Here is a 26,718-nt window from a genome sequence, read left to right on the forward strand (position 1 = left end):
GATGTACCTGCTTGTTCTTGAAACTTTGATACCGTACATCTATCACGGCGGTAATTGAATTTGACGAAGAAGAAGAGGAAAATATGGGTTTCTGCTTGAACATTGTGATAAAATTTAAAAACTTGACTACCTAAATTTTTAACTGGTATATACAGAAGTGACACAGAATACGAGAACTTTTAAAACGCCATAAAACATTATTGGGAAGCACCAAAGACCTTAAAGATGCAATCTTGATGATCTCTTAAAGGTCTTTGGGAAGCACGGTATTTAGATGAAAACGGTAGTGGTCACGGCAGTGGCCAGCCAGCTAGATTACGTCATCACCACCAACCGAGTTTTTTAACACCTATTGGCAAATTATGAAACTTATTCGTTAAAAACAGATGATTGGATATGAAATTAAGTCGTCAGCTACACCAGAAATTATTTAGCACAAACATGCGCGTGACACCTACCGTCTTCTTCTATAATTATACCGTGGTGGGAAGGACAAAAATGATTTTATTCAAACTAATGTAAAGTTCAAGACTTGCCATTTGAGAATATCATTAATAATATCTATCACTTTTTGACAATTACTTCTTTCAGATGTCTTCCTCCTGAACGAATACACTCTTGAAATCTGTGTTGACGATTCCTCATTGATCGATCAATTCAATTCAATTTATTAAAAACACACAAAAACAAGACACAACAAAAATACAAAGATTTACGAAACAAATAAAACACAATAAATGTTACAAATATAAAAAAACAATGGGCTTAGTGTTTGGGTGTGTTGGAGAAGAGAAAAAAAGAGAGGAAGGTACCTAGCCAACTATGGTTTCCCATGTAATAGGCAGGCAAAGAAGAGAAGAGAAGTAATGAGGAAAAAAAAGGAAGGGAGAAATGGGGGGAAGGAAGAAAACAGAGGAATAGGTACTGCAACATCTGCGTTTCCTGGTCCCATGATCTGTCCACCTGCGATTTTCCGTTTTTGGAGCTATCTCAAATCAAACGTTTTCACAACTTGACCAATAACTGTGGTTTAATCATAACAGACAATTAAAAATGAAATTAACAATATCCCAGCTGAAATGTTGCAGCAATCGTTCAGAAATCTCAACACAGATTTCAAGTGTATTCGTGCAGGAGAAAACCATCTTGAAGAAGTGATTGTCAAAAAGTGATAGATGTTATTAATAATATTCTCAAATGGCAAGTCTTGCTAATGTTTTATGGCGTTTTCAAATTTTCCCGTTATTCTGGGTCACCCGGTATATTGAACAAATAGAAGTGAATCCTGTTTTCATAGTTCTGAATTTCAACAATTAACTTCAAAGCTATAAACATAGAATTTTGAGCAATGGAAAAATAATAATAAATAAATAAAGAGTTATATTCAAAAAACATCACGATAGCTCCAAGAAAGAATATTCAACACATGGCAGGCGAAAACAGAGTGAAAGCTTCAATTCGTCTCTATCTACTGCTACGCTGTGAGTAGGTGTGTGTATGAGAAAGAGAAAGAGATTGAGTGAGTGTGTAGAGAGACAGATAAGATAATAATAAAAAGGAGGAAATTGAAGTGAAAATGGTCAGAGTTGAATTCACAAAGCCCATGCATGTGTTCTCACCCTTGTACAGTGGCGGATCCAAAGAAGGGCTAGGGGGGGCTATAGCCCCCCCTTGGGTATCCAATTTACACTAGATAAAATGGGTAATTTGTTTTGTCCGGTTGCGGAACATGAGAGGAAAAATGTATATACAGGTTTATATTTAAAACTTAATCATTTGCAAAAAAGTAATATCAGTACCGTACTAAAAGTATTACCATGAAATAAAAAATAAAAAGGTAATAGCTTTCAACGTTCAAATTCTTATAGTCAAAGGGTCAGATATGATATGTTAATGCAAAAACATTCCAATGGCTTCAAAATCCTTTTATTTTTAGTCAATATTCTCTAGTCAAACCATAGTTTTTTTTCCTCTAAACTCTGGTCAATGAAAAGTTAAAAACGGCCTTGAAATTTGTAATAATTTTTCACTTAAATTTTGATAATTCCCCGGACCTCCCGCCTTGCTGGGGGGTATTCCATACCCCCCCCCGGTGCTTTAACCCCCCCTCACAAATGCCTAGCCCCCCTTTGGCCTATCCTGGATCCGCCACGGCCCTTGTACTCTGGTATTTTTGTCCTCTTTTTTGTCCTAAGTTGCCGATTGTATATTTGAAGACTTATAAAACCAACCAGAACTACACTATTTTGGCCTAAGAATACTTTTGCATTTATAGTATTACTTTGAATGTCATAAATCTATAAGAAATATACAAATGGATAAGAAAATTTATTAATGAAGAATTCTATCTCTATGAAGAAATTTACTCATATTTTATTTTATTAGGTGATAATGTAAGAAGTTTTCTGATTTCATATTTGGATTCATCTTTTCAAAGTTTAAAATTAAAAACAAACTTTTTAAATATTGAAATGTTCACGTTTAGACCTGAACTTTTAAGTGTTTAACAACTTCTAAAAACCTTTGCCATTCCCTTTTTGAACAAAAAATTTATTATCTTATTAACCTAGTACGTTTTTACTATATATGATAAAAGAAAGCTATATTAAAAACAGTTATAACTCCCTTGTATTCGGGTATTTTCGAAAATGGGACTTACGTTTTTAAGAATTTGGGGTCGCTGAATCCAAACCTGAAATCAAAATTCCTCCATCTCCATTATTGGACGATTTAGATTTCGGTGGAGAGGATAGATAGCATTGAAAAGTTCGGCAGGCCGGACTGGCGTTGCTCACAACAAGTGTAGTGTAGTGATTTTGCACCGAGCCGTTCGCTAAGGACACAGGCCAAATCCGCAGGCCGCCACATGCCAAATCCTCAAGCATGGAGGTGAAAGTCTTGATACACACATAACCAACAAATATAACACAACTGATCCCAAATCGACACAGCATACACTAAGAATAGCACAATAATGTACAATACTTCTATACCGTACCCAATATAAATAAACAAGTTTAATTTTATAAAAAAACCAATACAATAATACGATAGGGTACCGGTACAAGATTAAAAAAATACATGTAAAGAAAACATAAAACTAACATACAGTAACGCAACTCAACAAACCCAAGAAACAAAGCAAATTAGAAACAATTTTTTATTTGTCAAAATAAACAACACAATAATACACAATCACTATATTGAAAACAATATTCTCCACATTACATAATAATTTACAATGTATCAATATTATTCAATACAAATGAACTAAAACTCAGCATAATACAAACTACACAACAAACTATAGAATAAGCCTATACATCACAAAACAATGCAACATAATAGAGTAAAACAGAATCCTACGTTTACCGTAATAAAGTTCAGGGGTTCCGAAAAGGTTCCCTTTTCTCCAAAAATGAGAAAGATGAGCACCTGTCAATCTGCAGTTTAAGAGCAGATAATTGTTTGGTGATTATACCAAGGAACCCTTATTTCAGCCACTAATTACAGTTATTCTCGAACTTGAAGCTTGGAAGACTAGCAGCTTAATGATTCTGAAACACTTTACAGTGATTTTAGAGGAGTAATCATCTCACATTTTTGACAATCTCAACAAAATCTACTCTATTATTCACGAACAATAAACAGGACGCTCAGATTTCAGCTAGATTGCGATTAAATATTGAAGGACAGGGCGTTTATCCGAAATAATAAAAGGGCTTGTCCAGTTGTATGTGGATGTCACTTGGTGTGTTTGAATTTATAGGTCGGTTTCATCTGTCTTGAAGATGGCGGAGTAAAAACGTATTTTTGGTGTGATGTAAAACTGTCTATATTGAAATAGAAAAATAAATTCGAATTTCAGAAGTTTGTTGAGAATGAGTATCAAGAATAATGGGGAGAAATTTGAGTCTTCTGAGGTAAGAATACAATTCTCTAATGTCTTTCATATCTTCACATATTTGTTTCCATACATCAAGTCTCAAGTAGGCCTATGGTAGTAAGCTATCAAAGTCAATTCAATTCAACTATATATTGAGTTACATATATAACTTGGTATAATAATTCTATACGTACTACATTACTTCTCTCTTATAGCAGCCTATACTGGATATTTTCTCATATTGCGATAGAGTATTCAGATAAGATATATACCGTATGTTGATATTGAAATATTTTCAAAATAGGCCTACGTGACTACCTATTCTTGGTTACTGGACGCAATAATCAGTGATAAAAAGACAGTATAAGAGTGAGGATGAAAATATTATGAAAAAGAATTGGAAACAATTCTTTTTCAGAAAAAATATGATCAATAATATTATAATTTATTAGGTTGGAATACATTATTCTACTTCAATTGAATAAGTCTGTTTATTGAAAAGTAAATAATCTCGTCTCAAGAACTCAATGCAATTATCAAACTCTTTCCATTTGGCCTATTGGCTTTATCGTAATGCTCCTCCAGAGATTCTATCAATTATTAGTGAGGGGTGTAGCATCGCCGTCTATAAGCGCGGAGTGAGCAGGTGGCTTCTCAGTATTCTATCAGAATAACATATATTGGCCCGGCGGCTGCAGAGGCTCTGTTGCGGTTCCCTTATGCCTAGTAATTTGCTCCTAATAGTCCGTCCTTACTTATTTGATTTGTTCAGTTTTTCTTTCCCTTCAAGGGTACCGTACTTTTTATTAATATATTTTGATTGTATGATACCTTAAATGCCGCAAATTAATTATTATTTTTTTTTATTTCAAGTTACTTAAACTATTATTTTTGCTTATTATTTTCAATTTCTTATTTTATTAGTAATTTCTTAGTAACTAGATTTGTTATTGTATCTAGTGTCAACAAAGTATAGTTATTCTTGTCGATATCAGAAGACTCCTCCATGCACACGGACTTATCGTCCAAGCAATGCAGTTATTCATTTACTTTTACTTGATTTTCATATCAATTTTACAATCTAATGTATCGCATTTACTTTGTTTTTACATTCTATGTACGGTTGAATAAATTGAATTGAATTGAACAATGCATTGAATGCAGAAATGTCATGTTTGGAATATTATTGGTTTGTGAACTTCTATTAATTTCAAATATAACTTGAAATAAAAATTAATAGGGAGATTGGAATACAGTATTCGTTGATGAATTAATTACAGCTACGGTAGGCTACGACCTGAATATATTATAGAGATTATTCTTTATCGCTCTATTATCCTTCGATAATCCTTAGTAAATTATATAATTTTAGTTATCCTTAGTAAATAAATATAAGTCTCTTAGTAGGCCTATGTCTATTTTATAACTCAAATTGACACTTATAGGCTGTTGATGGAATTTCATCCACGTATCATGCAAAAATGCAATTAGCCTATTGGAATTGGTACGGTACGCAATTAACAATAACAATTAATTGAATGTAGGATGGATGCTTCACTTTTTTTGCTTCTGTTTCTGGAAATCAATTGAGCTACTATAACTTATATGTTTCAGGAAGGATCATTAATACTTCTCAATGTTCAAGTATTAAAAAGCGGAATCATCACTCATCCGTGTAAAAAGTTCTTCTTCGCCGTATTACTCATTATACAAATTGACCTTATCGTAAACTTATACACAGAATGGAGGGACCCCATCAGCAGACTTTTGACATTGAAGGAGTTTCTGTTATCGTGGAACGGATTGCTGGGATATATGGCTTCAAAAGAAAGTAAAAAACTGTTGAAGTACGTTCGTGAACATTTAGAGAGGTTCCAAATCGATAAGAAATCTAGTAATGAAGTGAAAGAGCTATTTAAAGAGCGAGATGCGAAAGTGTTAAAATACAATAGAATTGTGTCAATTTTACTCACATATACATTGCACATCACATGTGGTATGGTGCCTTATTTAATGATCCTCATATCGCTCTTAAAATCACATCTAAACGGCGAAAACTTCAAAAATCTGCCTCAGATCTTGCATCTATATTTTCCCAAGGCTTTTGATACATCTCTGGTGTTTCAGTTGGTCTACCAAACCAGTGTCTATGTGTGGTATGGTCTGCTGCTTTACTATTGGACAATACTGGCCAAGGGTGTGTATTTCAGTTTCACATGTTTGAACACTGAAATGAAACTGTTCTGCCACAAAATGGAGAGGATTGATGAGGTGAATAATCATCTCACTAATGAGGATGAAAATGAAAAAAATCTCAGAATATATTTGAGGAATATTGTGTGTGAACATCAATCAATTTGCAGGTAAATCATGAAAATTTAATAGTATGTTTGAAATTGAGTTATTTGGTTTGTTAACTATTAAAAATGATGAAAAATATTCATTCTATGAATGGGCCTATTCAATTATTATATGTGAGATTGTCAATGATTTCACAGTGTGTCAAACATTTTTATCATAGCGTGAAGCCCTGGATGTCAAGTTAACAAACATTTTTAAATTTTATAAACACATTCTGAAATAGTATTAGGTAGTAACCAGAACGTTGCTTGCTTTTCCACTACACAATAATTGTAAGGAATTTTTAATCCAACAGAATATCGTCAGTAAAATGAGAAAAATATAAAGCATGAACTGTATTGTTTAATAGAATTATAATTACATTCAACAATAAGTAATTACGTATCTATTCCCTGGTATTTATTTTTCCAGAAACATTGAACATTTTGGAAAAATCTCCAGCAAACCTTTGTTTGGCATTATCAATTTGTACGGCTCACAAATTTGTATATACTTGGCTTTCATTACGTTGGTAAGTGTTGTATTCTTCGGGATGATGTATATCGACACAATTTTTATATTTATCGAGCTAAAGGCGTGTTAACATCATGTCTGTTACAATGATTTTTCCGGTTAGAGAAATATCCTATTATCTCATGGTTTTATGAATGTTAGCTACGCCAAAAAATGTATTGTCAAAGTTTTCTCTCTTTGAAAATGAATGTAGAGGCTATCATGTTTTATTCATTCATATAAGATTCATTCATTATCTTATCTCTACTGGGGACACTTTTTGTTAGTAGAAATTATTGATTATCAATAATTGAGTGTACAGTGTATCTCTTCATACTGTGTGATCAAGCAATTTACATTTCTTCCACATTGACACGATCATTTTTTCAATTGCAGATTGAAGACATACACATAAAATTGCGATATATTACACGTTATCTCATCACATTTGCTTTCGTCTACTTCTCTGCATCCAATGGTCAGAACATAACTGATTTGGTACGTAGGCCTAAACACATCTTCCACTATATGATATAATTTCTCCAATCTCCATAATATATATATATATATATATATATATATATATATATATATATATATATATATAGGTAATAGTCCATGGTGAAGAATTTTTGGTCTTGAAAATTCATACCAAATTAATACATGGATGCATCAAAACTCTCCACTACAAATTATTTATGAAAACGGTTTATTATCTAGATTTTTTTTATGAATTTTTCAAACAGCTATCAAGATACCAACTGCCTAAGCTATCAACTGTCGTTCACTCTATTATGCCTTATTGATAAAAACTTCTTTCTGTTTGTGATTATAACTTTTGCTAAAATACCTTCTTATGTACCTATACATTTATTTTCAAGGGAAGAAAATTGAGACTATCATTGTTTGAATGTTCATGGGTGGATAAGCCTGCCTGGTTCAGAAAAACGTTATTATTCATGAACATAAGGGCTTCAAAAGATATGTCAGTCAAGCCATTTGGACTGTACGTCTTGGATATTGGCTGTATTGTCACAGTAAGTGAATTATATTTTTTCAATGTATGGATCTATTTTTGATATGTGAATCATGGATACAGTACCTTAGAATTTGACCTCTATGCTAAAAATAAAAAATCTGGTGTGGCGCCCTCACACAACTTTCCTTGCCGTTATGAAAATTGATCAACTGACGCTGGTGTTCCCGCGCATATTAAATCTACTATTCTAAGATCTGAGACAGCTGGTGACAGGACAATAGCGCTGCAGACACACGAAGTCTGCTATCTGTTCATAGTGAATGATTTAATAGAATCAACACTTGCCAACAGTTTGCAAATTGAATAATTTTATTTTCTCCAACTTCGAGCTTATTTCCAATTTTAGGTGAAAATGTTACTGGACATTAATTGTTTGATTTTCATACCCAATCTTTTCCATTTGGAATTTTTCGTTTAAATTGTATCTGAAGCCTGATAATTGGGAATCTAAAATCAAACTTTGCATAGATGGGGCGGAGCTCCTGAAATTTTTACAAATATGGGACTAGTGGCAATTGATAGAGCTTATCAATGACTTTTTTAGGTATAAATTTGATCAAAATCGTTGGAGCCGTTTTCGAGAAAATCGCGAAAAACCCTGTTTTTGACAACATTTTCGCCATTTCAGCCGCCATCTTGAATTGCATTTGATCGAAATTGTTCGTGTCGGATCCTTATAGGGGAAGGACCTTAAGTTCCAAATTTCAAGTCATTCCGTTAATTGGGAGATGAGATATCGTGTACACAGACGCACATACACTCATACACACACACACACACACACACACACACACACACCACACACACACACACACACAACACACACACACACACACACCACACACACACACACACATACAGACCAATACCCAAAAACCACTTTTTTGGACTCAGGGGACCTTGAAACGTATAGAAATTTGGAAATTGGGGTACCTTAATTTTTTTCGGAAAGCAATACTTTCCTTACCTATGGTAATAGGGCAAGGAAAGTAAAAACCTGTAAAAAATATAATAATATTAATATTAATATTAACTTCCAATATAATTTTAATGATAAGTGATTCTGTACTTCTTATTTGATGGTTAAATAAAACAGAGCATTATTGCATAAAAATAGATTTGTAGATTTGATAATTTATTCCAATAACTATTGCATCTACTTCCATCTTATATACAATCATAGAGAAAAGATAGCATAAAAAGATGTCCCATCGTAAAGGGCTTCTATATTCCGATTTTCACTGTTAACTCAAGCCGAGAGTCCTTGTAGTTATTCTTCGTGGAACTATGTGACGTTGGTAGTCTCTCATACTGTGTCATTCCACTCACACCCGGCCAAAAGAATAGACAGTTGTAGTCGACTTCAGTTGACAAAAATCAGCTTGGTATTTGGAATATAAACATCCTATACCATGGAATATCTTCTTATACTATCTTTTCTCTATAGTATAATCTTGAATCAATTTTCTATATGGTATGAATGATTATTTTAGATTGGTGAAGAAATATCTTTCTAATTACTCTGTTACAGGTCTGCAAAGGAACTTATACCTATTTAAATTTCGCGAAGAATATGATTGATTGAAGTTATTTATTATAGTTGATTATATACAGCAAAGGTCTGCGAGGAATTACTTTGAACAGTGTATTGAAGTTGGATAATAATTATTTCATTACCTACTTATAAGTTGAGTTATTATTTAAAACTATAACTATAAAAAAATTTGTCCAGTGGAATGTTTTAACTGGAAAATGTGAAATTTATGAGATGTTTTTTACATTTTTACTTGAAAAATATGTTAGAATTATGAATTTGATATGAATAGGGTATTTGGTATAATGAGATTACAAGTTTTTTATTTGAAATACAACTGAATCATTCATTTAAATGATTTTCTCAATTCTTATCCCAAACCCTTTAAGAAGTGTGTTATAGTACTCACCCATTTAAAACTTTTTTTCAGAAAAATATACTTCAAATTTTAATTTTCTATTTATGTTCAACTCAATCAAATCAATTAATGCGGGAAATTCGTTTTTAGCGCCATGCGTAGCCATATGACTGTTACCAACTAACGATTGAGTTTACCTTCTCGTCAACAAAATTATTTCTCTTGCTATTATTGAAATACTTTTCGAAGTAAAGTATCAAATAAAAATATATTATTAATCCAATACATGATTTCACTCAAAATCATACAAGTAATTCACAATCAGAGAAACAAATTGATTGGGCCCACTGTTGGCTAAACTGAAAGTTGAATCGACAGACGCTAGACAACGAAAAAAATCGAACAAGCAAGGAGCAAGGAAGAGGAAGCCGTGTTCGCCATTTTATCGTGAAAAGTGTCTGCTTTCACAACATGGTTTGTAATCTTTAATAGTAATAATTTATTAAAAATTGTCGTTTAGATTTCCTTTTAAATAATATAAATAGTTATATATTTTTTAAATTGATATTTCAACCACTTTTCGTAGCGTAACGACATTTAAAATAGTTTAAATCGTAAAGCTAGGACTTCAGTCGGCATCACGCCATTCTTGATTGTCGTTTAATTGACTATTTAGTAAGAATAATCCATAATTAAGTTATTCCTTGTAGTAAAGTGATTAAATCATTATTTCAGATTGTGTAGAATTGTTATGAGGTATATTTTCAAATTAATAACCTGGCTGTGATTCTTTCGAGGAAGTAGCATAAAGCTATTGAAGATGATGTACTCGGTAAGTTGAGAATGAAACGTGAACAATTTGTTATGTTTTGTCTTAGGTTACCTAACAAAACGATTGTGATTGTCCATCATTTATTACTCTGACTAAATTTGAAATATTGTATCATTTTTCTATAAATACCATTAACAACAATATTCTATAGTTTATCCTACAACTGCATCGATTCAATCTTGAAATTTTGTTTGTTTTATTTGATTGTATTATCAATGTCAGTTTAAAATTGAATTTAAGTAAACTCAGATTTTACTTAAAATTATAGATTTTCCTCAATCATGACTGTCATAATTTTTAGCCTACATTTTTTATTTGAAACGTCTTCCTAGGCTTCTTTCAATGATCGGATGCTGAGTTAGTGGACACTTTTTTGAGTGGACCAGTACTATCAATATTAAAAAAATAAATAGTAGGCTATTGATAGGTACTATCAGAAATAAAACTGGAACTAGTATACTGGAATAATAAACAACAATTATTATTCAACTAACTTAAACTAGTTATAGTTTGTATACAATGAGTTGAGAGTTGGCCTTCCAACCAAAGAAATTACAGCGTTGCCAAATTGTGTAAAATTTCAACTTTCTCTGAGTTCCATAATCATAGAATTGTTTGTAAAATATTATCCCCAATATCCCAGTAGTGCTGAAAAAGTTTCAGGTTTCAAAAAAGTAAATTTAATGGTTTAGGTAAAATTGAAAATTTGTTTTCTTTAGGATATCATTTCTTACACAACTATGGGTGTCATAGTCATAATGAGTAAGGATTTTTTATAAAAATTACGGGGGAAACGTCTTCTTTCTATTGGTGTCTGGTTTATTTTTATTCGACCTAGCTTAGGCCCTTTGCACACTAGGCCACCATGGAAGCGCCACCATAAAAATTTGATAGCATTGCACACTACAGCCACCACTTGACTCATCACTCCAGTTTACTATAGTGAGGTTCACGTTATAATGGCGTTGGAGAAAGATACGAGAACAACGTTACCGACCCTCTGTCTTGTCAATGCCTTCTATAGACGGTAGCTCATACAGGTTTATTGATGTAATATTAACTGTTCATTCTCGTTTAAAATAATCAATTATATTTTATTAAGCAATAAATTATATTTTCCAATAATTTCATGATGAATTTTTATAATTAAGATGAAATATTTTGATAATTAATTATTAATTCTACATTGTTGAAAGACGATCTGGCTACAGAGCAAAGCGAGAAAGAGATAGCACTATCCGCTTTGTTGAATGATAGACAAGGATAGCAATACCATTGCTAATCAAACACTGCCATTATAACGTGGACCTCACTATAGTTAACTCATTATCAGTGGAAGAAGCAGGACTATTCGCATACGTCGTCGCAGAAATAGAAAATTTTAGATTCATCCGTTTTTACATGACAGGAGTGCAAAGGGAACATTTTTCACCCATTATCAAGACTGGGGAAACAATCACGATAAGTTCTATATGTACACAAGAATGAAAGTTTCCAGTTTTGACGAGCTTCTCGTGTGTTTGATAAAATTACAGGAGATAGTACAATGCTCAAGAGATTCTGTACCTCCAGAGGATACTCATAGAAGTTACTCATAACGTTGAGGTTATGAAAAAGGTTAATTTGAATTGAAACTGAACTTGAGATGATTTTCTGGTAGCTGGTGGCCCTAGTGTGCAATGACAGATGATACTCAATGGTATGATGTGGTGGCGCACAGTCTAGTGGCTAACAAAATCGGCGGCTCGAGCCACCACATTCCTGGAAGCTCGGCTGGTAGCTGGTGGCTCTAGTGTGCAGTGACAGATGAGACGCTGGTGGCCCAGTGTTCAAAGGGTCTTATAGCCTAGCTATAGTCAAAATAGGCCTAAGCTCTTTAAATCACTCTTTGATAATTAGAAAAATAATTTCAATTATTTCTGAAACTCTTTCTCGCCTTCACCACCCACTTATCTCTTGGAACAAGAAAATTTCTAGTATGTCTAAAATTCTATGTTTTCTGCTGGAAATGTCTCGACCTTGACGAACGTAAATTTATACCGTAATTAAAAAATACCTACAAATTGTATAAAAATGATCCAGACACCATTAGAAAGAAGACATTCTCCCTTTTATATTGATATAAAATTCTTACTTATTACTACACCCCATAATTTTGAGAGAACTGATATGAAAAATTCCATTCAAACTGGATTAATTTTCATTATTATTTTTCCAAGTGTGATGACTCCATAAGCTCTAAGCTCGTGATTTGGCAATGAAACGGATGATGATGAAACATGAGTGCACTAACAGCTTTAAGTGGGTTCAAATTACCGGGAAGCAATTTTTTCCAATCTCATCAATGATATTTAGAAGAATCTGCTCTTCAATCTGTCACCCTGTTAGTTGTAAATAGCTTAAAACTCATTTTAAAGCCTTTAGAGCTTGTTCACATGACAGCGACTTACGCTCGATTTGCCAGCCTCGTACACATGACAGCGATTCATGAGCGGTTTGCCCTCGGTTAATACTAGGCAAAGGCTGAAATTAAACTTTCTACTGGTGATATTTTTCAAAGTTTTTTGATTTTTATATCATCAAGCTATCAATATTGAAAAGTTTTCTCAGAAATACATTTTTCCACTCATCACATTTTGAGATATGAGCGCCTAAAGTTTAAATTTTTAAAACAACATTTCAAATACGGCAAGAAATTTGGAAGATAAATTCTGCATGATATTTTTGATTAAATAAAACCAAAATTTTCTGAAAATGTCAATTTTCACTTTCCTTGCCCTATTACCATAGGTAAGGAAATTATTGCTTTCCGAAAAAAATTAAGGTACCCCAATTTCTAAATTTCTATAAGTTTCAAGGTCCCCTGAGTCCAAAAAAGTGGTTTTTGGGTATTGGTCTGTATGTGTGTGTGTGTGTGTGTGTGTGTGTGTGTACGTATGAGTGTATGTGCGTCTGTGTGCACGATATCTCATCTCCCAATCAACGGAATGACTTGAAATTTGGAACTTAAGGTCCTTTCACTATAAGGATCCGACTTGAACAATTTCGATCAAATAATGCAATTCAAGATGGCGGCTAAAATGACGAAAATGTCGAAATAGGGGTTTTCGCAATTTTCTCGAAAACGGCTCAAACGATTTTGATCAAATTCATACCTAAAAAAGTCATTGATAAGCTCTATCGACTGCTACAAGTCCCATATCTGTAAAAATTTCAGGAGCACCACCCCATCTATGTAAAGTTCGATTTTCGATTCCCAATTATCAGGCTTCAGAAACAATTTAAACAAAAAAATAAGTGGAAAAGATTCAGCATGAAAATCTCTACAATTTATGTTCAGTAACATTTTCACCTAAAATTGAAAATAAGCTCGAAATGCGAGAAAATAAGATCATTCAATTGCAAACTGTTGGCAACTGTTGATTATATTAAATCATTCACTATGAAGAGATAGCAGACTTCGTGTGTCTGCAGCGCTATTGTCCTGTCACCAGCTGTCTCAGATCTTAGAATAGTAGATTTGATATGCGCGGGAACACCAGCGTCAGTTGATCAATTTTCATAACGGCAAGGAAAGTTGTGTGAGTGCGCCACACCAGATTTTTGAGAAAGCTATTTAATTTACTATAAATAGCTCACTATGTACCTAAATAACCTAAAAGATTATGTTTTGATGGGGGAGATTGCGTTTATAATTTTTTATACTTTTAGAAAATTGTTTTAAAATTAAAAAATGAAGAATTTTTTTTTCCAAGTTATAGCAGTTTGAAATTTAGTGTCCTAACGTGGGCTAGTTTACTCTACTATGAAATATGATCCTCTACAAACTAACTAACTGAACTGAAAATTGTAATAGAATAAATTTGAATTGAACTGATATTGTAATAGAATGTGCACTATGTGAACTGCTCTGCTCGAAACCGCTCGGTTGACTGAAGACATGTGTACGCTCTCATGCCTGCTCTAGTATATCGAACCGCCCGGCAACCGAGTCTGAGACTACAACCGCCGCGATTCTCCGGCGACTACTCAAACCGATCGTTGCATGTGTACGGCACCATGTGTTTTCCTATACCTGGCAACTGCTCGGTTGGCGAACCGCGTGACAACAGAGCGTAAATCGCTGTCATGTGAACAGGCCCTTACTATTTATATAGTCTTACCCTTACTATAGACTATTTATATAGTCTATGTTTTTAAAGTAAAACCCTGTTAGTAGTCTATTATCATAGGCTCAACTCACACTTACGCGACTCAGGTTGAGAAGAGATTCGACTCCTAGTCGAGAGCCTGTGTTTCCAAATAGTGACACTCAGACCAGTCGATTCTAAGAGCCTGTTTACATTACAGTGATTTACGCTCGGTTGTCACGCGGTTGACCAACTGAGCGGTTGCCAGGTATAGGGAAACACATGGTGCCGTACACATGCATCGCTCGGTTTTAGTAGTCGACGGCGAATCGCGGCGGTTGTAGTCTCAGACTCGGTTGCCGGGCGGTTCAAATTCAAATTTATTCTTTTACAATTTTCAGTTCAGTTAGTAAGTTCAGTTTAAGACATCCCTTGCCCAGGTTGGGATATTGATTTGAAAATGAGCAATTCGTTATTTTTGTTAATTTATTAAAAACATATTTGAACTTACATTTCATTATAAAAATTAATAGTAGTATAAATACTTATTTTCATTATTTGTGTTAATTATTCAAGAATCAAAACATTACTAATAATATATAAACATATTGACATTTAAAAGTACAAACTCAATCTTCCCCATAATTGAACATAATCTTTTAGGTTATTTAGGTACATAGTGAGTTATTTTTGGTCATTTTTAGTAAATTAAATAGCTTTCTCAAAAATTGATATTTTTACACATGCTCTCGACTAGAGTCTAGTTTCTTCTCGACCTGAGTCGTCTAAGTGTGAGTTGAGCCTTAGGGAAATATGCTTAAAACTACGTTTAACGCCTAACTATAACCAAGTTTACTTGTAGATATGGTTGCATTTATCATAATGTGTTTCATACGGGGTTTAAACGAACAGCTGACATTTCTTCGTTTAAACCGAGTATCTGCATTCCGGCTTAGCGTTAAAACGTTTAACCAAGGCTGGTCACACACCGATTAGTCAAGACAAGACTAGTTACATTTAGTCACAATACTTCACATTGCTGCTTATGACGCAACACACTCCATAAGCAACTATGAGAAGTTTTGTGACTAAAAGTGACTAGTCTTGTCTTGACTAATCGGTGTGTTGTGACCAGCTTTAAGCTGGGTGTTTGTTTGTGCGTAAATGCCGTAGTCGACCACGATAGGGTGAGGATCTCAGATTGGGTAGATTTCAATTTGCCTAAATAACCTGAAAGTTTATGCTCAATTATGTTTTAATCGGGGAAGTTGAGTTTATACTTTTCTTATACTGTTAAATGGCAATATTTTGATACTATTAGAAATGTTCTTATTTTTGAATAATAAACTCAAATAATGAAAAGTTATTTGATCAGCTGTTTTAGCATACTTGAAATTTGAACAATATGAATGTCAACAATGCTTGTAGTCGTCGATTGCGGAAGTTTACGCACAAACGAAAATGCAGCTTCAACCACGTTTACTTGTAGATATGGTTGTATTCATGATGATGTTTTTCGTACGGGGTTTGAAAGAACAGCTGACATCTGAACAAATGACAGCTGATTGTCTGATTGTTCGTTTAAACCCAGTATGAAACTCATTGATGAATGTAACCATATATACACGGTATCCCATGAAGAGGTTTACACGTTTCAAGTTTATATTACGTGCCCATTCATGCACCGAACTTTTTTAAATTTCACAGTTTACAAAGTAGGTCCTAAAAATATAAAAATATAAAAATATTCTAGGAAAATTTCAGCTTCCTAACCTTCGTAGGAACAAAATGGCGGCACTAGTTTTTCCAGGAAGCGAATTGGTAAAATTTTCAATATGCCGCCATTTTGTTCTTACGAAAATTAGGGAGCTGAAATTTTCCCAGAATATTTTTAGAACCTACATTGTAAACTGTAAAATTTGAAAACGTTCGGTGCATGAATGGGCACGTAATATAAACTTGAACGTGTAAACCTCTTGGTGGGACACCCTGTACAAGTACAAGTAAACGTGATCTAATGGTGCATAATGGCCCTTGGTCAGGCCAACTCAAACCCTGGGATGTGTGATACAATTTTATTCTCAAAACTATTCAACACCCTGCGACACCAGTTAAGCTATTGACAGTTTTCATTAGTGCAATACGATACGATTCGTCGAACATTTGCAACTCGATCGCTTTAAGATTTGGTTAGTTGCTTTCATATTGCCCGCATTTTCAGTTGTTTGATGTATTGAATTTTTATCATTCCGCTCCAGTGAGAACATACTTAGAGATCGGTCTCAGCCAACCGGACTGAAGGCTGTTATCACTTATTTCATTTATTAGATTTGTTGGTTTTGGCTTTTATTTGTGTATTTGTTTCATGGTTTAGTCTACAAGTGAGAAATTGGCCCTTAATCTTATGGATCAGTCTGAAGGATAATCTGTACGTATGAATGAGACTACACTAAATGCAGGTTTAACTGTTATGTTATAAAAGTGTCATTGCTGGGACTAAAATCGTCATAATTATTGAATTTGCAAAAATATAAATTTTGATAAACTTGCTTAATCAACACTTCCAAAGTGTTCTTGTTGATTGCGATATCGGTGTCACTGTGTGCTTCAATAATCATCCAATATCTTTCATAGTTATGTTTTCTGTGGCTCAAATGCATTGTTTTTAGTGTCCATGTTTCATATTTTTCATTGGTTTTGCTCTGGATGGTTGCTTCCAGGGTACTACCGCGGAGCAGGACACTCGCTTCAGCGACAAGGAGAAGAAACTCCTCAAACAAATGAAATTTGGAGATGCCCTTGCTACAAGAGTAAGTTTTATGAAAATGAATTTTTAATCAATTATTCTATTAAAATCCAAGTGAAATATCCTTAAAAAGAACTGCTCAATCCAAAGTTTGAACTTATGAATTACTTTGATGAGAATAAAGGCTGATATTTGTGTTTATAAAGTAAGTTTGTACTTATGAATTGCTTTGATGAGAATCAAGATAAAAGTTGATTTGTGATTGTCAATGAAATAAATAAACAAAGTAAATAGACGCGTAGAGATGATATTCCAAAGCAAGGTCTATAGAAATAGGTCTAGACATCAATGGTTGTAGAACGACCATTTTGAGGCTATTTTGGCGGCAAATTTGAAAATCGAATCTAATACAAACAACTTTTTCGTAACAAAATTTATGCAAAAACACATTTCCCGTTTTTTATTATGTTAATTCAACAAACTTCAAAACTACTTAACTAGTTAAGTGGCCGTTCTTCAATGCATTATGGAATCGTGTCGGTTCGATAGACCTTATGCGAAAGTTATATCAAACTGAATTATTTTGATATCTCATACAGGAAAAGTAGCCTAATCATTTTCATTGTGAAAAGTTAGTAATGTCAGAAAGTCCTATAATATTTGCTTCAGAAGTTCATAAATTTATACATTATATGAAAACAGGATGATTATTTACTAATTTTCACTATTTCTTTTTTTCCGCACGGGTTTGGGTAAGGTATTTTGAATACTCTAATTGATGCAGAAATGAGCACTTTCTCGGGAAACTGTTTTATTAGTATTGATTCATATTTTTCCATCAAGAAGTTTAGTACTGTAGAATGGATAATAATACACAAATCGGAGTTTTTAGGTAGTATTAGATTATAAAAGTCGGTAGCCAATCATTTTCCAGAATCAATAGATTCTTTAAAAATAATGACTATTAGGCTAAGGAAGAAACTAATTCTTATGTAATACTTTAAAAGTAATGATCTAATGTAAGTCATCAAGTATTAAATGATAAGAATTAGGAATATTAAACCTTTCATCCCCTAATTTCAACCTGTTGCGGTTGTAACATTATCCTATACTATTTTTTTATAGATATGTATATTGTTGTAACTGCTTTCAGCAGTCAAGTTTTTTAACGTTGTAACAGTTTTCAAACATTTCCAATAGAATTCCGAATAATTTCTCCCGTGATTTGAACAGTTGGTGATGTGTTTTTGCAGGTGGATATGTCGAAGGTGAAGCTTGACACCATCAAACCATGGATTACGCAGAAGATCACAGAAGTGCTCGGCATGGAGGATGATGTAGTCGTCGAGTTTGTCTTCAATCAGCTTGAGGCAGAAAAGGTGATTGTCTTTTACAACAATTTACTCACAAACTTGTCCATTTATTTGCATTTATTGGATTCACTTTCAAATAATATGTTACTCGTTAGACTTTTGAATTCTTGCGTGTGGTTTGCTTCTGAAGGTCTGATTCACAGGTTTGTTTCACACTTCAAAGATTTTCTTTCCAGAAACAAAGGTGAGTGAGGTGTTGAATAATTGAACTATAAAGGTGTGATTTTGTGAAATGAGAATTCTCCATGATTTATGAAAAAGAGTGTAGGGACATATAGTATTTTTGGAATTACGGGATTACATTTTATTACATGTTGGGTGTAATCAAATATGTTGAACTGTGAAGTTGTCAAAATCACTGATTTATCTTGAACATTGACATGAGAACTAATAATCATATTTTCCACTACAGATTTTGTGAGTAATTACTATTTATTATTAATACCACGTTCCAAGTTGCTGGTAGAGTAATTTCTAATCTTGAGCAAAATCATCAAAACAGTCAAGTAGGATTGAACTATTCTAAGATTGATCGATTCGAAAATTCTGTTATTCAATATGACCCACAATTTTAATAACAACTCAAAATAAAAATAAATTTCAAAACTTAGTTTCCAGTTTCTTTACTTTGTAAAAATACGAGCAACGGTGAAATTTTATGAATTAAATCATCCTTGCTTGTAAATTATGCTGATTACAGTAATTACATTTTTTCCTTGGAAAGAAATGATGAAGTAGCTCAGCCTACTTTGCGAAGCTTCAAACCAATCAATCAAATAATTCTTTATTCTGACATTGTAACACATTAATTGAATAAAAAGTTTTTAATACAGCCAAAAAGCAAAATGATAAAATTTGATAGGATTATCCTAAACTTATGATTTTTAATAACCATATTCAAAGTTTCTCAATTCCATATTACTTTAATCCTTTGCTCTGGCTGAAAACTTGAAATGGTTTAAAATTCTGTTTGAAACAATGCAGTTTGATGCTCGAAAACATATCAATCTCTGCTAAAAACATCGCTCATAACGTTATGGTTTCTAAAAACTGTGGAGATACCATTTGATTTTTGAAAGTTGAACGTTTATTTCTTGAATGAGTTCTGAAAAACCGAATTGATTGATTTTTATAAAAACGCTTTTGTTCCACACCTCCATCAGACAGTTTGGTTCTAAGAGTTGAGTCTCAGACTCTGGAACATCCATCCCCATGTGTGTGCTCGTCGCCATCTTGGCCAGCTCTTCCTCCTCCTCCTCATCCTCTTGTGATCAGCTAACGCGCCGTCAGCATGATCACCGATCAGCGGCGCGACTCAAGACTCCGCATCGCTTCAACAAGCAGCTGACTGCAACATCAGCTGTTTTTCAAGGTCAACGAAGGGTGCTGCCATCTTGTGGCAGCTTTCAACATCGCTCTGCTGGTCACCTAGATCTTCTACTTCGTTTCCTGCAACTCCAAGACTCATCGCATCGGCTTGCTGCAACTCCAAGACACCTCGCTTCGACTAGCTTCAACTCCAAGATTCGTCGCAGCGGTTTCCTGTATCTTGGCGGTCGACTTCCGTTGCCATGGTTTCACGGCAGCACTGTATCCACATCTGCAACGTGAGCATCCTCGTCGTAGCACGTTGCACCATATGGAGGCGGCCCTTAGCTTAGCTACAGCCTCTACAGCTGGCAGACTAATGGCTGAACAGATTAGGTTAGTAAAAAATGTGAAATTTTCTTGAAATTAGTATTGATAGGACTTGAATGAAGAGTTCCAATTGAAAATAACTTTGATAAGCGCTTTCAATTGTTTGAAATAATTTGTTGAACGCTTTGTCTGTTTTTTTACAACTGTAGTCATTTTTTTTGACTAGAGACTAAGGGCCGGTTTCCGAGCTCGGCATTTAGCTAAGTTCTAGACTTAAACTGGCTTTAAACTCTGGAGTCAGAAAATTGGCTTTCTGAGTCAGAGCGTTAACGTAGTTGAGGACTTAAATAGACTCTGGAGTTTAAAGATCATGTTAGACCTTGGAGTTTATAATTTCGCTTTCTGAGTGAAGGGCTTATAAGTCCAGGACTTGAATTAGATTCTCGCCTCTTTCTGAGTCAAGGATTTATCAAAAATCGTTGAGTCCATGACTTGAAACAGCGTGATTTTAAACCCTCGACTGGGGTAGGGTTTAAATTCAAGTTCTACACTTAACTGAGCAAACAATTCAGTTATTGTTTTGGAGTAGATAAAAAGCCAAATAGATATCATGGAATAACCAAATTATTCGGATTAGTCCATCTAAATTCATAATTTATAGTTTGCAAGTTCATTTTGGAATAAAATTGTATCAGAAATATGCGTAAGAAACTAACCTCATTTTACGATTTTAATATAACCTAAAAATGTTCAAGCACAATAATACAAGGATTGCTTTGGAATTTATATTCCAATCTGAATGTTATTATTCAATGTCATATTCAACATATTAATAATAATAACAATAATAAATTATTACTCCATTTTTTTAAAACAAATAAGTTTTCAAACTCAATAGCCTGATGAAATTTTTATTCCAAAATCACTGGTTAGGATCAATGATCAATAATAGCATAACGTAAAATGAAATGTTTATTCATTCACCTTTCAAAGGTTTTGCTTTGAATAAGCCAACAAAGAAATCGGAACGTATTTTTACAATATAGTTTGGAGAGCATGCTCATTTGAATTGTCCCGCTGTAATCAGCTGTTTCCGTTTTGCTATAATGCCAACAAAACAACAGCAAAATATTGTGAATTTCCCTCACGTTTAATGCGTCCCTCACGTTTATTTGAGTCCTGGACTCAAATAAGTCGAGAACTTTTTAGACTCCGGAGTTTAGAAGATAAAATCGTGACTCAGAAAGTCAATTTAGACCCGAGAGCTTATTTCAGTCCTGGACTCTGTAAGTCCAGAACTTATAGATCCCGAGCTCGGAAACCGGCCCTAATTTAATTTTCACTGATAATTTTACAAGTTGGGTTAGTTCCTCTTTGGAAAAAGATCCTAATATCCTTCCTATAAAATTGAAAAAAAGAAAAGTTTGATTCAAACTTTGTAACTCTCTAAACAATGATTTCTGAAGCTAAATTTAAATATTATTAAATCAATAACAATATTCATGGTTTTAATTTCACACTTAATAATAGCGTGATTGTACGGAACTAGTCGTGTGTGAAACAAAAAAAGGTACTAGTAATTTTATGTAATAAAACTTCCAAGTAGCCCCAATGAAATAAATGATTATAAATCAAATTTTATAATGCTGAGTAGGCGTAATCTCCGTCTTGTCACTTATTTCTACATTCTACAAATTATTTTCTTTATTCACTTATTTTGATTTAAATATTTTTTGTTATACAGCACTTTACTCGGCGCTTACTTATTGAAGTTGTACATGTAAGTTTGTAGGATACTGAAAAAATTTAGAATGCTAAACAATGCAGGTTTATCAACTTTTATGATATTGTATGAATGTTTAATCGTATACATCATCATTATTACCAGGCTTGCATTTGGCAGATAGTACAACCTGTCGCTTGTATTAAGCTTTGTTATTCCATGTTTTTGTAACTGTTCACTAGAATCATGGAATGATATATTAATCTTGGCATTCATTCGTCAACAAAGATGATGATTATTAAGGTGTTTATAATTTCATATATCATCTATGAACGAACAGAGAAACTAAACTAGTCTAGAAATGTTTATGGTCTAAAATACCATTTCTTTGTGTTTGTTGGATTTATTGTAAGGATCTCTAGTTTGACATGTTATATTTATGTTGTAATGTACTCGATTAATGACACTTATTTCGTTTGACGGCCATTTAGGATGGGTCGGGTCCCGGACCACTGGACCACTCGGTCTTGGCTTGGAAGTAGGCCTACAGTCGCTCTACCATTTGAGGTGGTATGGTGTTAAAACGGCTCATACATGGTACTGATTACATTAAGATATCTTTTTTACTGTCATTTTCCATAAAATTTGTTACCATATTTCTTACTGAACCTGTACATAATACAACAAATAACATCTTTTGTCTCTCATTCTTTTAGCGAATATGTGTATATTTTAAGAATTGTTACATAAATCTGTCTGTATGCTGTGTAATGAATGTAAGGAATTCACTGTATTTGTAACTGTGTCAATTCCCACATATCAGTATCAGTGCTGATAACTACTTTTTTCTGACAACTACTCTTATTTATCTGGAAATTAAAAAGCCAAGTACCCTTTTTAAAAACTTTTATTCACAACATGTTTCAACATATTAATGCCATTTTTGATTTGAAAATGACTTTAACATGTTGAAACATGTCAATTGAACTTTTTTAAAAAGGGTACTCAGATTTTAAATTTTCAGATACTACCATGAGTTATAATAGAAATATTTATACTTGCTCGGATGGGTAGAGAGTGAATAATTCCATTGGGGAATAATATTTTTACTGTACCGGATATATATTTATGTACACTGATACTGATGTGTGGTGGAAATCCATCTTTATATGATCGATAGTTCATAACTGTCATCAATAATTTAATATACTGAAGAGCTTCATAAAAATGATTAAACTCTTGAGCCGTATTTGTGAACGATTCTAAAGAAGGCTCTAAACCAAGCAGCGTGCTACAACAATCGTCTGATTGGCTTATTTTATTGTTTGCATGGTAATTGATAACTAAAGTGTGCTCAACTTGGAACCGTTTGAAGATTCGTTCATGAATAAGCCCCATGGAGCTCTATTGTGTTGGAAGGAAGTTCAATTGAGATCTTGGATTTGTGTTTAGAGCTTTGTAGGTTTTTGAGATCCATAGTTTTTTTTCACTGAATAAATATGACCAAATTGAACTGCTACGTTAATGTTTTGTAATATGATTGAAGATTATCAAAAACATGTTTTATAGAGAATTTCTACTCTGATGTGTAGAAAGATTAGTTCTTGTGCAAGTGTTTACACATTGGTAAATGCAAATGTTTGAATACTCCCATAAGAACCAATAGGGTTCTCTTTTAGTCAAACAACATAAATTAATTGGAAAGTGGAGGTCAAGGGGAAAAAATACCTATCCATTCAGACAGAATACATCTTTAGGCAAAGTTGTTTTTACGATCAAAACTTCATAAAAATAGTTAACTTAGAAGCAGTGGTTTTCACATTTTGGGCTATAATTAACTGGGAATAGATATTTACTACATAAATATGTAAACTACTTTGTTTATTAATCTGTTTCTTAGACACATTGATGTTAATCAACATAATATGTTTATTCATTTGATACTCTCTTATTTATTATGCAGTAATAAATTATTTTTATCATGGTAATTTATCATTTATGAATTATTTGCATCTGTGTATTATCTGTTTACAGGTTATGCAAAGATTTCTAGGTCCTCCATTGTTGTTCTTTTCATAAATTGTTCTGTTCTAATTCTTTCATCTTCTATATTTTTTCATCATTCTAGTAATAATTTTTATTTTGAAAGAATAATATTCTAATACAGTACATTAATTAACACAATACAGTACTTACATTGTGTTCTGGCAGTTTAATACTTGCAAGGCAATCTATGTGCGTGTTGATTGTCTGGCTGTAATCTGAACTGCTCCAGCTTGTCATTACCGTACATAATGTTTTATGTGATGTTTTACTCAATGGCCTAAGTGGATCATGAACTATTCACGAATCTGCCCAATTTACTAATCCATCTAATAGTCCCATGAATTCCATTATTTTATTATTGCTTCATTCATTGACTTTCATACTAGCTCTTGCATTAGATTATGGTAGCTTGTCAATCTTATTTCTTGTATAAGAGTAACAAGTATAGGCTTCTTTCTCCAAGCTTCACTGATTAGTTGAAACATTTTTTAAGTTTCAATTTATTTTGAAGAACATTTTCTCACACTATTAGAATCGATTAGAATCACGTTTCTTAGAATATTCCGAAATACAATATTTGTTTTAAACAATAGTTGGAACAAATTCGTCCCAATTTCTTTTTAACAACCATGTGTTAATTAGTTTTAACCAATTCTAATCCCAGTTCTCGTCTCCTGTTTCGTTTCTCTGCATGACGACTGTTTGATGTATGATAGTATTAATCTAATTTGTGTTTTTTGTATTGTTTTGTCGCTGTAGTTCCCAGATCCGAAGAAAATGCAGATCAACCTGACCGGATTTCTGAACGGCAAGAACGCTCGCACGTTCATGACAGACCTGTGGGAACTGCTGCTTTCTGCGCAGGAAACTGCCAGCGGCATTCCCGAGCAGTTTGTCGAAAAGAAGAAGGAGGAGATCAAGAAAAGAATGGTGGGTAAAGAATTAGTCGATAAAATTAGATTATTCTGTATTTAATATAATTAATTAAAGTGAGGTTCACTTTATACTCGGGGTAAATTCGTTTTCAAAACTGGAATCATTGACTTTATTTATAACGAATTGTGGCAGTAGAAAGTGAATGAGAATAAAACTTTGATGTTTGCAGTCCTGGAATGAGCCGTTCAAATTTCAAATTGATGTTTCTCAGATTTCAGGTGTATTGGGTGGTTAAGTACCTAGTTCATTTCATCATTATATTTTCTGACCAGAATAAGTTGATAACTTGAGCTTCCAGTCAACCAAATATTATCGGCGTTGCCAGATTGTGTGAGATTGAGACTTGCTCATGTAAGCCCCTGTGTCTGAATGTATTCCCAGTCACTTACTTTATGAAGAATTCCCGGTTATGACAGTGAGACAACTCTATATAAAAAATTTAATACTTTATATCAATAGATCCAAAAATACTTTCACTCCATACTTTCCAGCTTACAATTTCAGATCGCCATCAAATTACCGTGTTTCCAGGAAAGACCTAATAGTATGCCGTAGACAGTTCCCCTATGTAATAACTAAATTGATTAACCTGTTACCCGAAAATTTAATTTTAGATAGCATCACTAAATCAAGTACAAAAAAATAATTAATTGGATTAAATCAACAAATGTTTTTCACCTAATTCACAACACAATTTGATTTTTTTCTCTAATATTGCCATCAAACTTACATACAATATATATATTTGTGTTTTCCCCACTTTCACCTTGATTGAATTGTATACTTATAATATTATAGTTAATCTTACCTTGTTGAATCAAAGTTTTTCTATTGGAAGTAATAGTATCGTATTCTGTTTTGGTAATCGTCACCGGCACTTAAACTGCGGTTTTGCTGGTTTCGCCGAATTAGTATATTATGTTAAAAAAATTATACTTCTTATTCTAAAATATTACTTTTTGTAATCTGTATTCATTTGTGAATATTTTTTGTAAGGCAATAAAATTTGATTTGATATTCAATTTGACAACGTCGCACCAGTTAACGCCAGCAATGTTGTCACTTTAAACAATTATAATCAGTCACATAATCATGCATGAGTCAATTTCCACAATCTGGCAACGTCGATATTTGGTCGACTGAAATCTTAAGTTTCAACTTATTCTATTAAGAATAAATCTTTTATTAAGCATTTTATTACAATGATGGTACTACAATAAAAATATATGCTTCTAATTAGCTGCTCTGTTTACTAGTGTATACAGTATTCACTTCCTTGGTAAGGGCTACTCGTATTTACATTGAAATTGAAAATAAAAGGTTGAGAAAAGGGCAGGCCTACTATTCCAATTATTACATACAGTAACTAGAATTTCTACATTCATCTTGGGACAGTATGATTTATTGCTTTTGAACATGTATTTGAAAAACTACGATTTCTTAATTATTTACGATAATTAGTTAGTCTGATACGTATCTTTACTAGTAGGAATTAAAATATTTTGAATATATGACTTCACTTCATTCATGACTTTTTCACTCAGAATTGAATAGAATAATGAGTATTAACCAGTAATAGTGAAAAAATATTCAGAATTTGATTTCAATTTTTTTATTTTGTCGG

The 26,718-nt window shown here is 33.2% G+C and overlaps 2 protein-coding genes across 13 annotated transcripts in view; both read left to right on the plus strand.

The window, feature by feature from the left end:
* Positions 1–1,185: 1,185 nt before the first annotated feature.
* LOC111054616 (odorant receptor 43a-like) lies at positions 1,186–9,741 on the plus strand. Of its 6 annotated transcripts, none has more exons than XM_039437928.1 (6): positions 1,186–1,489; positions 5,501–6,249; positions 6,659–6,758; positions 7,136–7,237; positions 7,621–7,776; positions 9,310–9,443. In XM_039437928.1, exons 2-6 carry the CDS (start codon positions 5,702–5,704, stop codon positions 9,361–9,363), a joined length of 960 nt encoding a protein of 319 aa, XP_039293862.1. In that variant the 5' UTR covers positions 1,186–1,489; positions 5,501–5,701; the 3' UTR covers positions 9,364–9,443. The 6 variants fall into 6 exon arrangements, with proteins under 6 accessions (XP_039293862.1, XP_039293864.1, XP_022197362.1 ...); XM_039437930.1 differs by having other exon boundaries at positions 1,186–1,481; XM_022341670.2 differs by lacking the exon at positions 1,186–1,489 and adding an exon at positions 3,334–3,923.
* A 306-nt stretch (positions 9,742–10,047) lies between these two features.
* The window catches only part of LOC111062006 (serine/arginine repetitive matrix protein 1), a 38,164-nt gene continuing 21,493 nt past the window's right edge, over positions 10,048–26,718 (plus strand). For 3 of the 7 annotated variants that reach the window (XR_005572485.1, XR_005572486.1, XM_039437934.1), the window contains exons 1-4: positions 10,092–10,502; positions 17,353–17,442; positions 18,632–18,757; positions 24,918–25,088. Coding sequence is in view for 5 of the 7 variants with exons in the window: in XM_039437934.1 (XP_039293868.1) it covers positions 10,491–10,502; positions 17,353–17,442; positions 18,632–18,757; positions 24,918–25,088 (399 nt within the window). In the remaining 2 variants the exon portion in view is untranslated. Of the gene's footprint in view, positions 10,503–17,352; positions 17,443–18,631; positions 18,758–19,914; positions 20,456–22,603; positions 22,710–24,917; positions 25,089–26,718 lie in introns of all 7 variants that reach the window. The other 4 variants (XM_039437937.1, XM_039437935.1, XM_039437932.1 and 1 more) reach the window with 4 other exon arrangements.

This window comes from Nilaparvata lugens, chromosome 11, assembly GCF_014356525.2.
Source record: "Nilaparvata lugens isolate BPH chromosome 11, ASM1435652v1, whole genome shotgun sequence".
Taxonomy (NCBI): domain Eukaryota; kingdom Metazoa; phylum Arthropoda; class Insecta; order Hemiptera; family Delphacidae; genus Nilaparvata; species Nilaparvata lugens.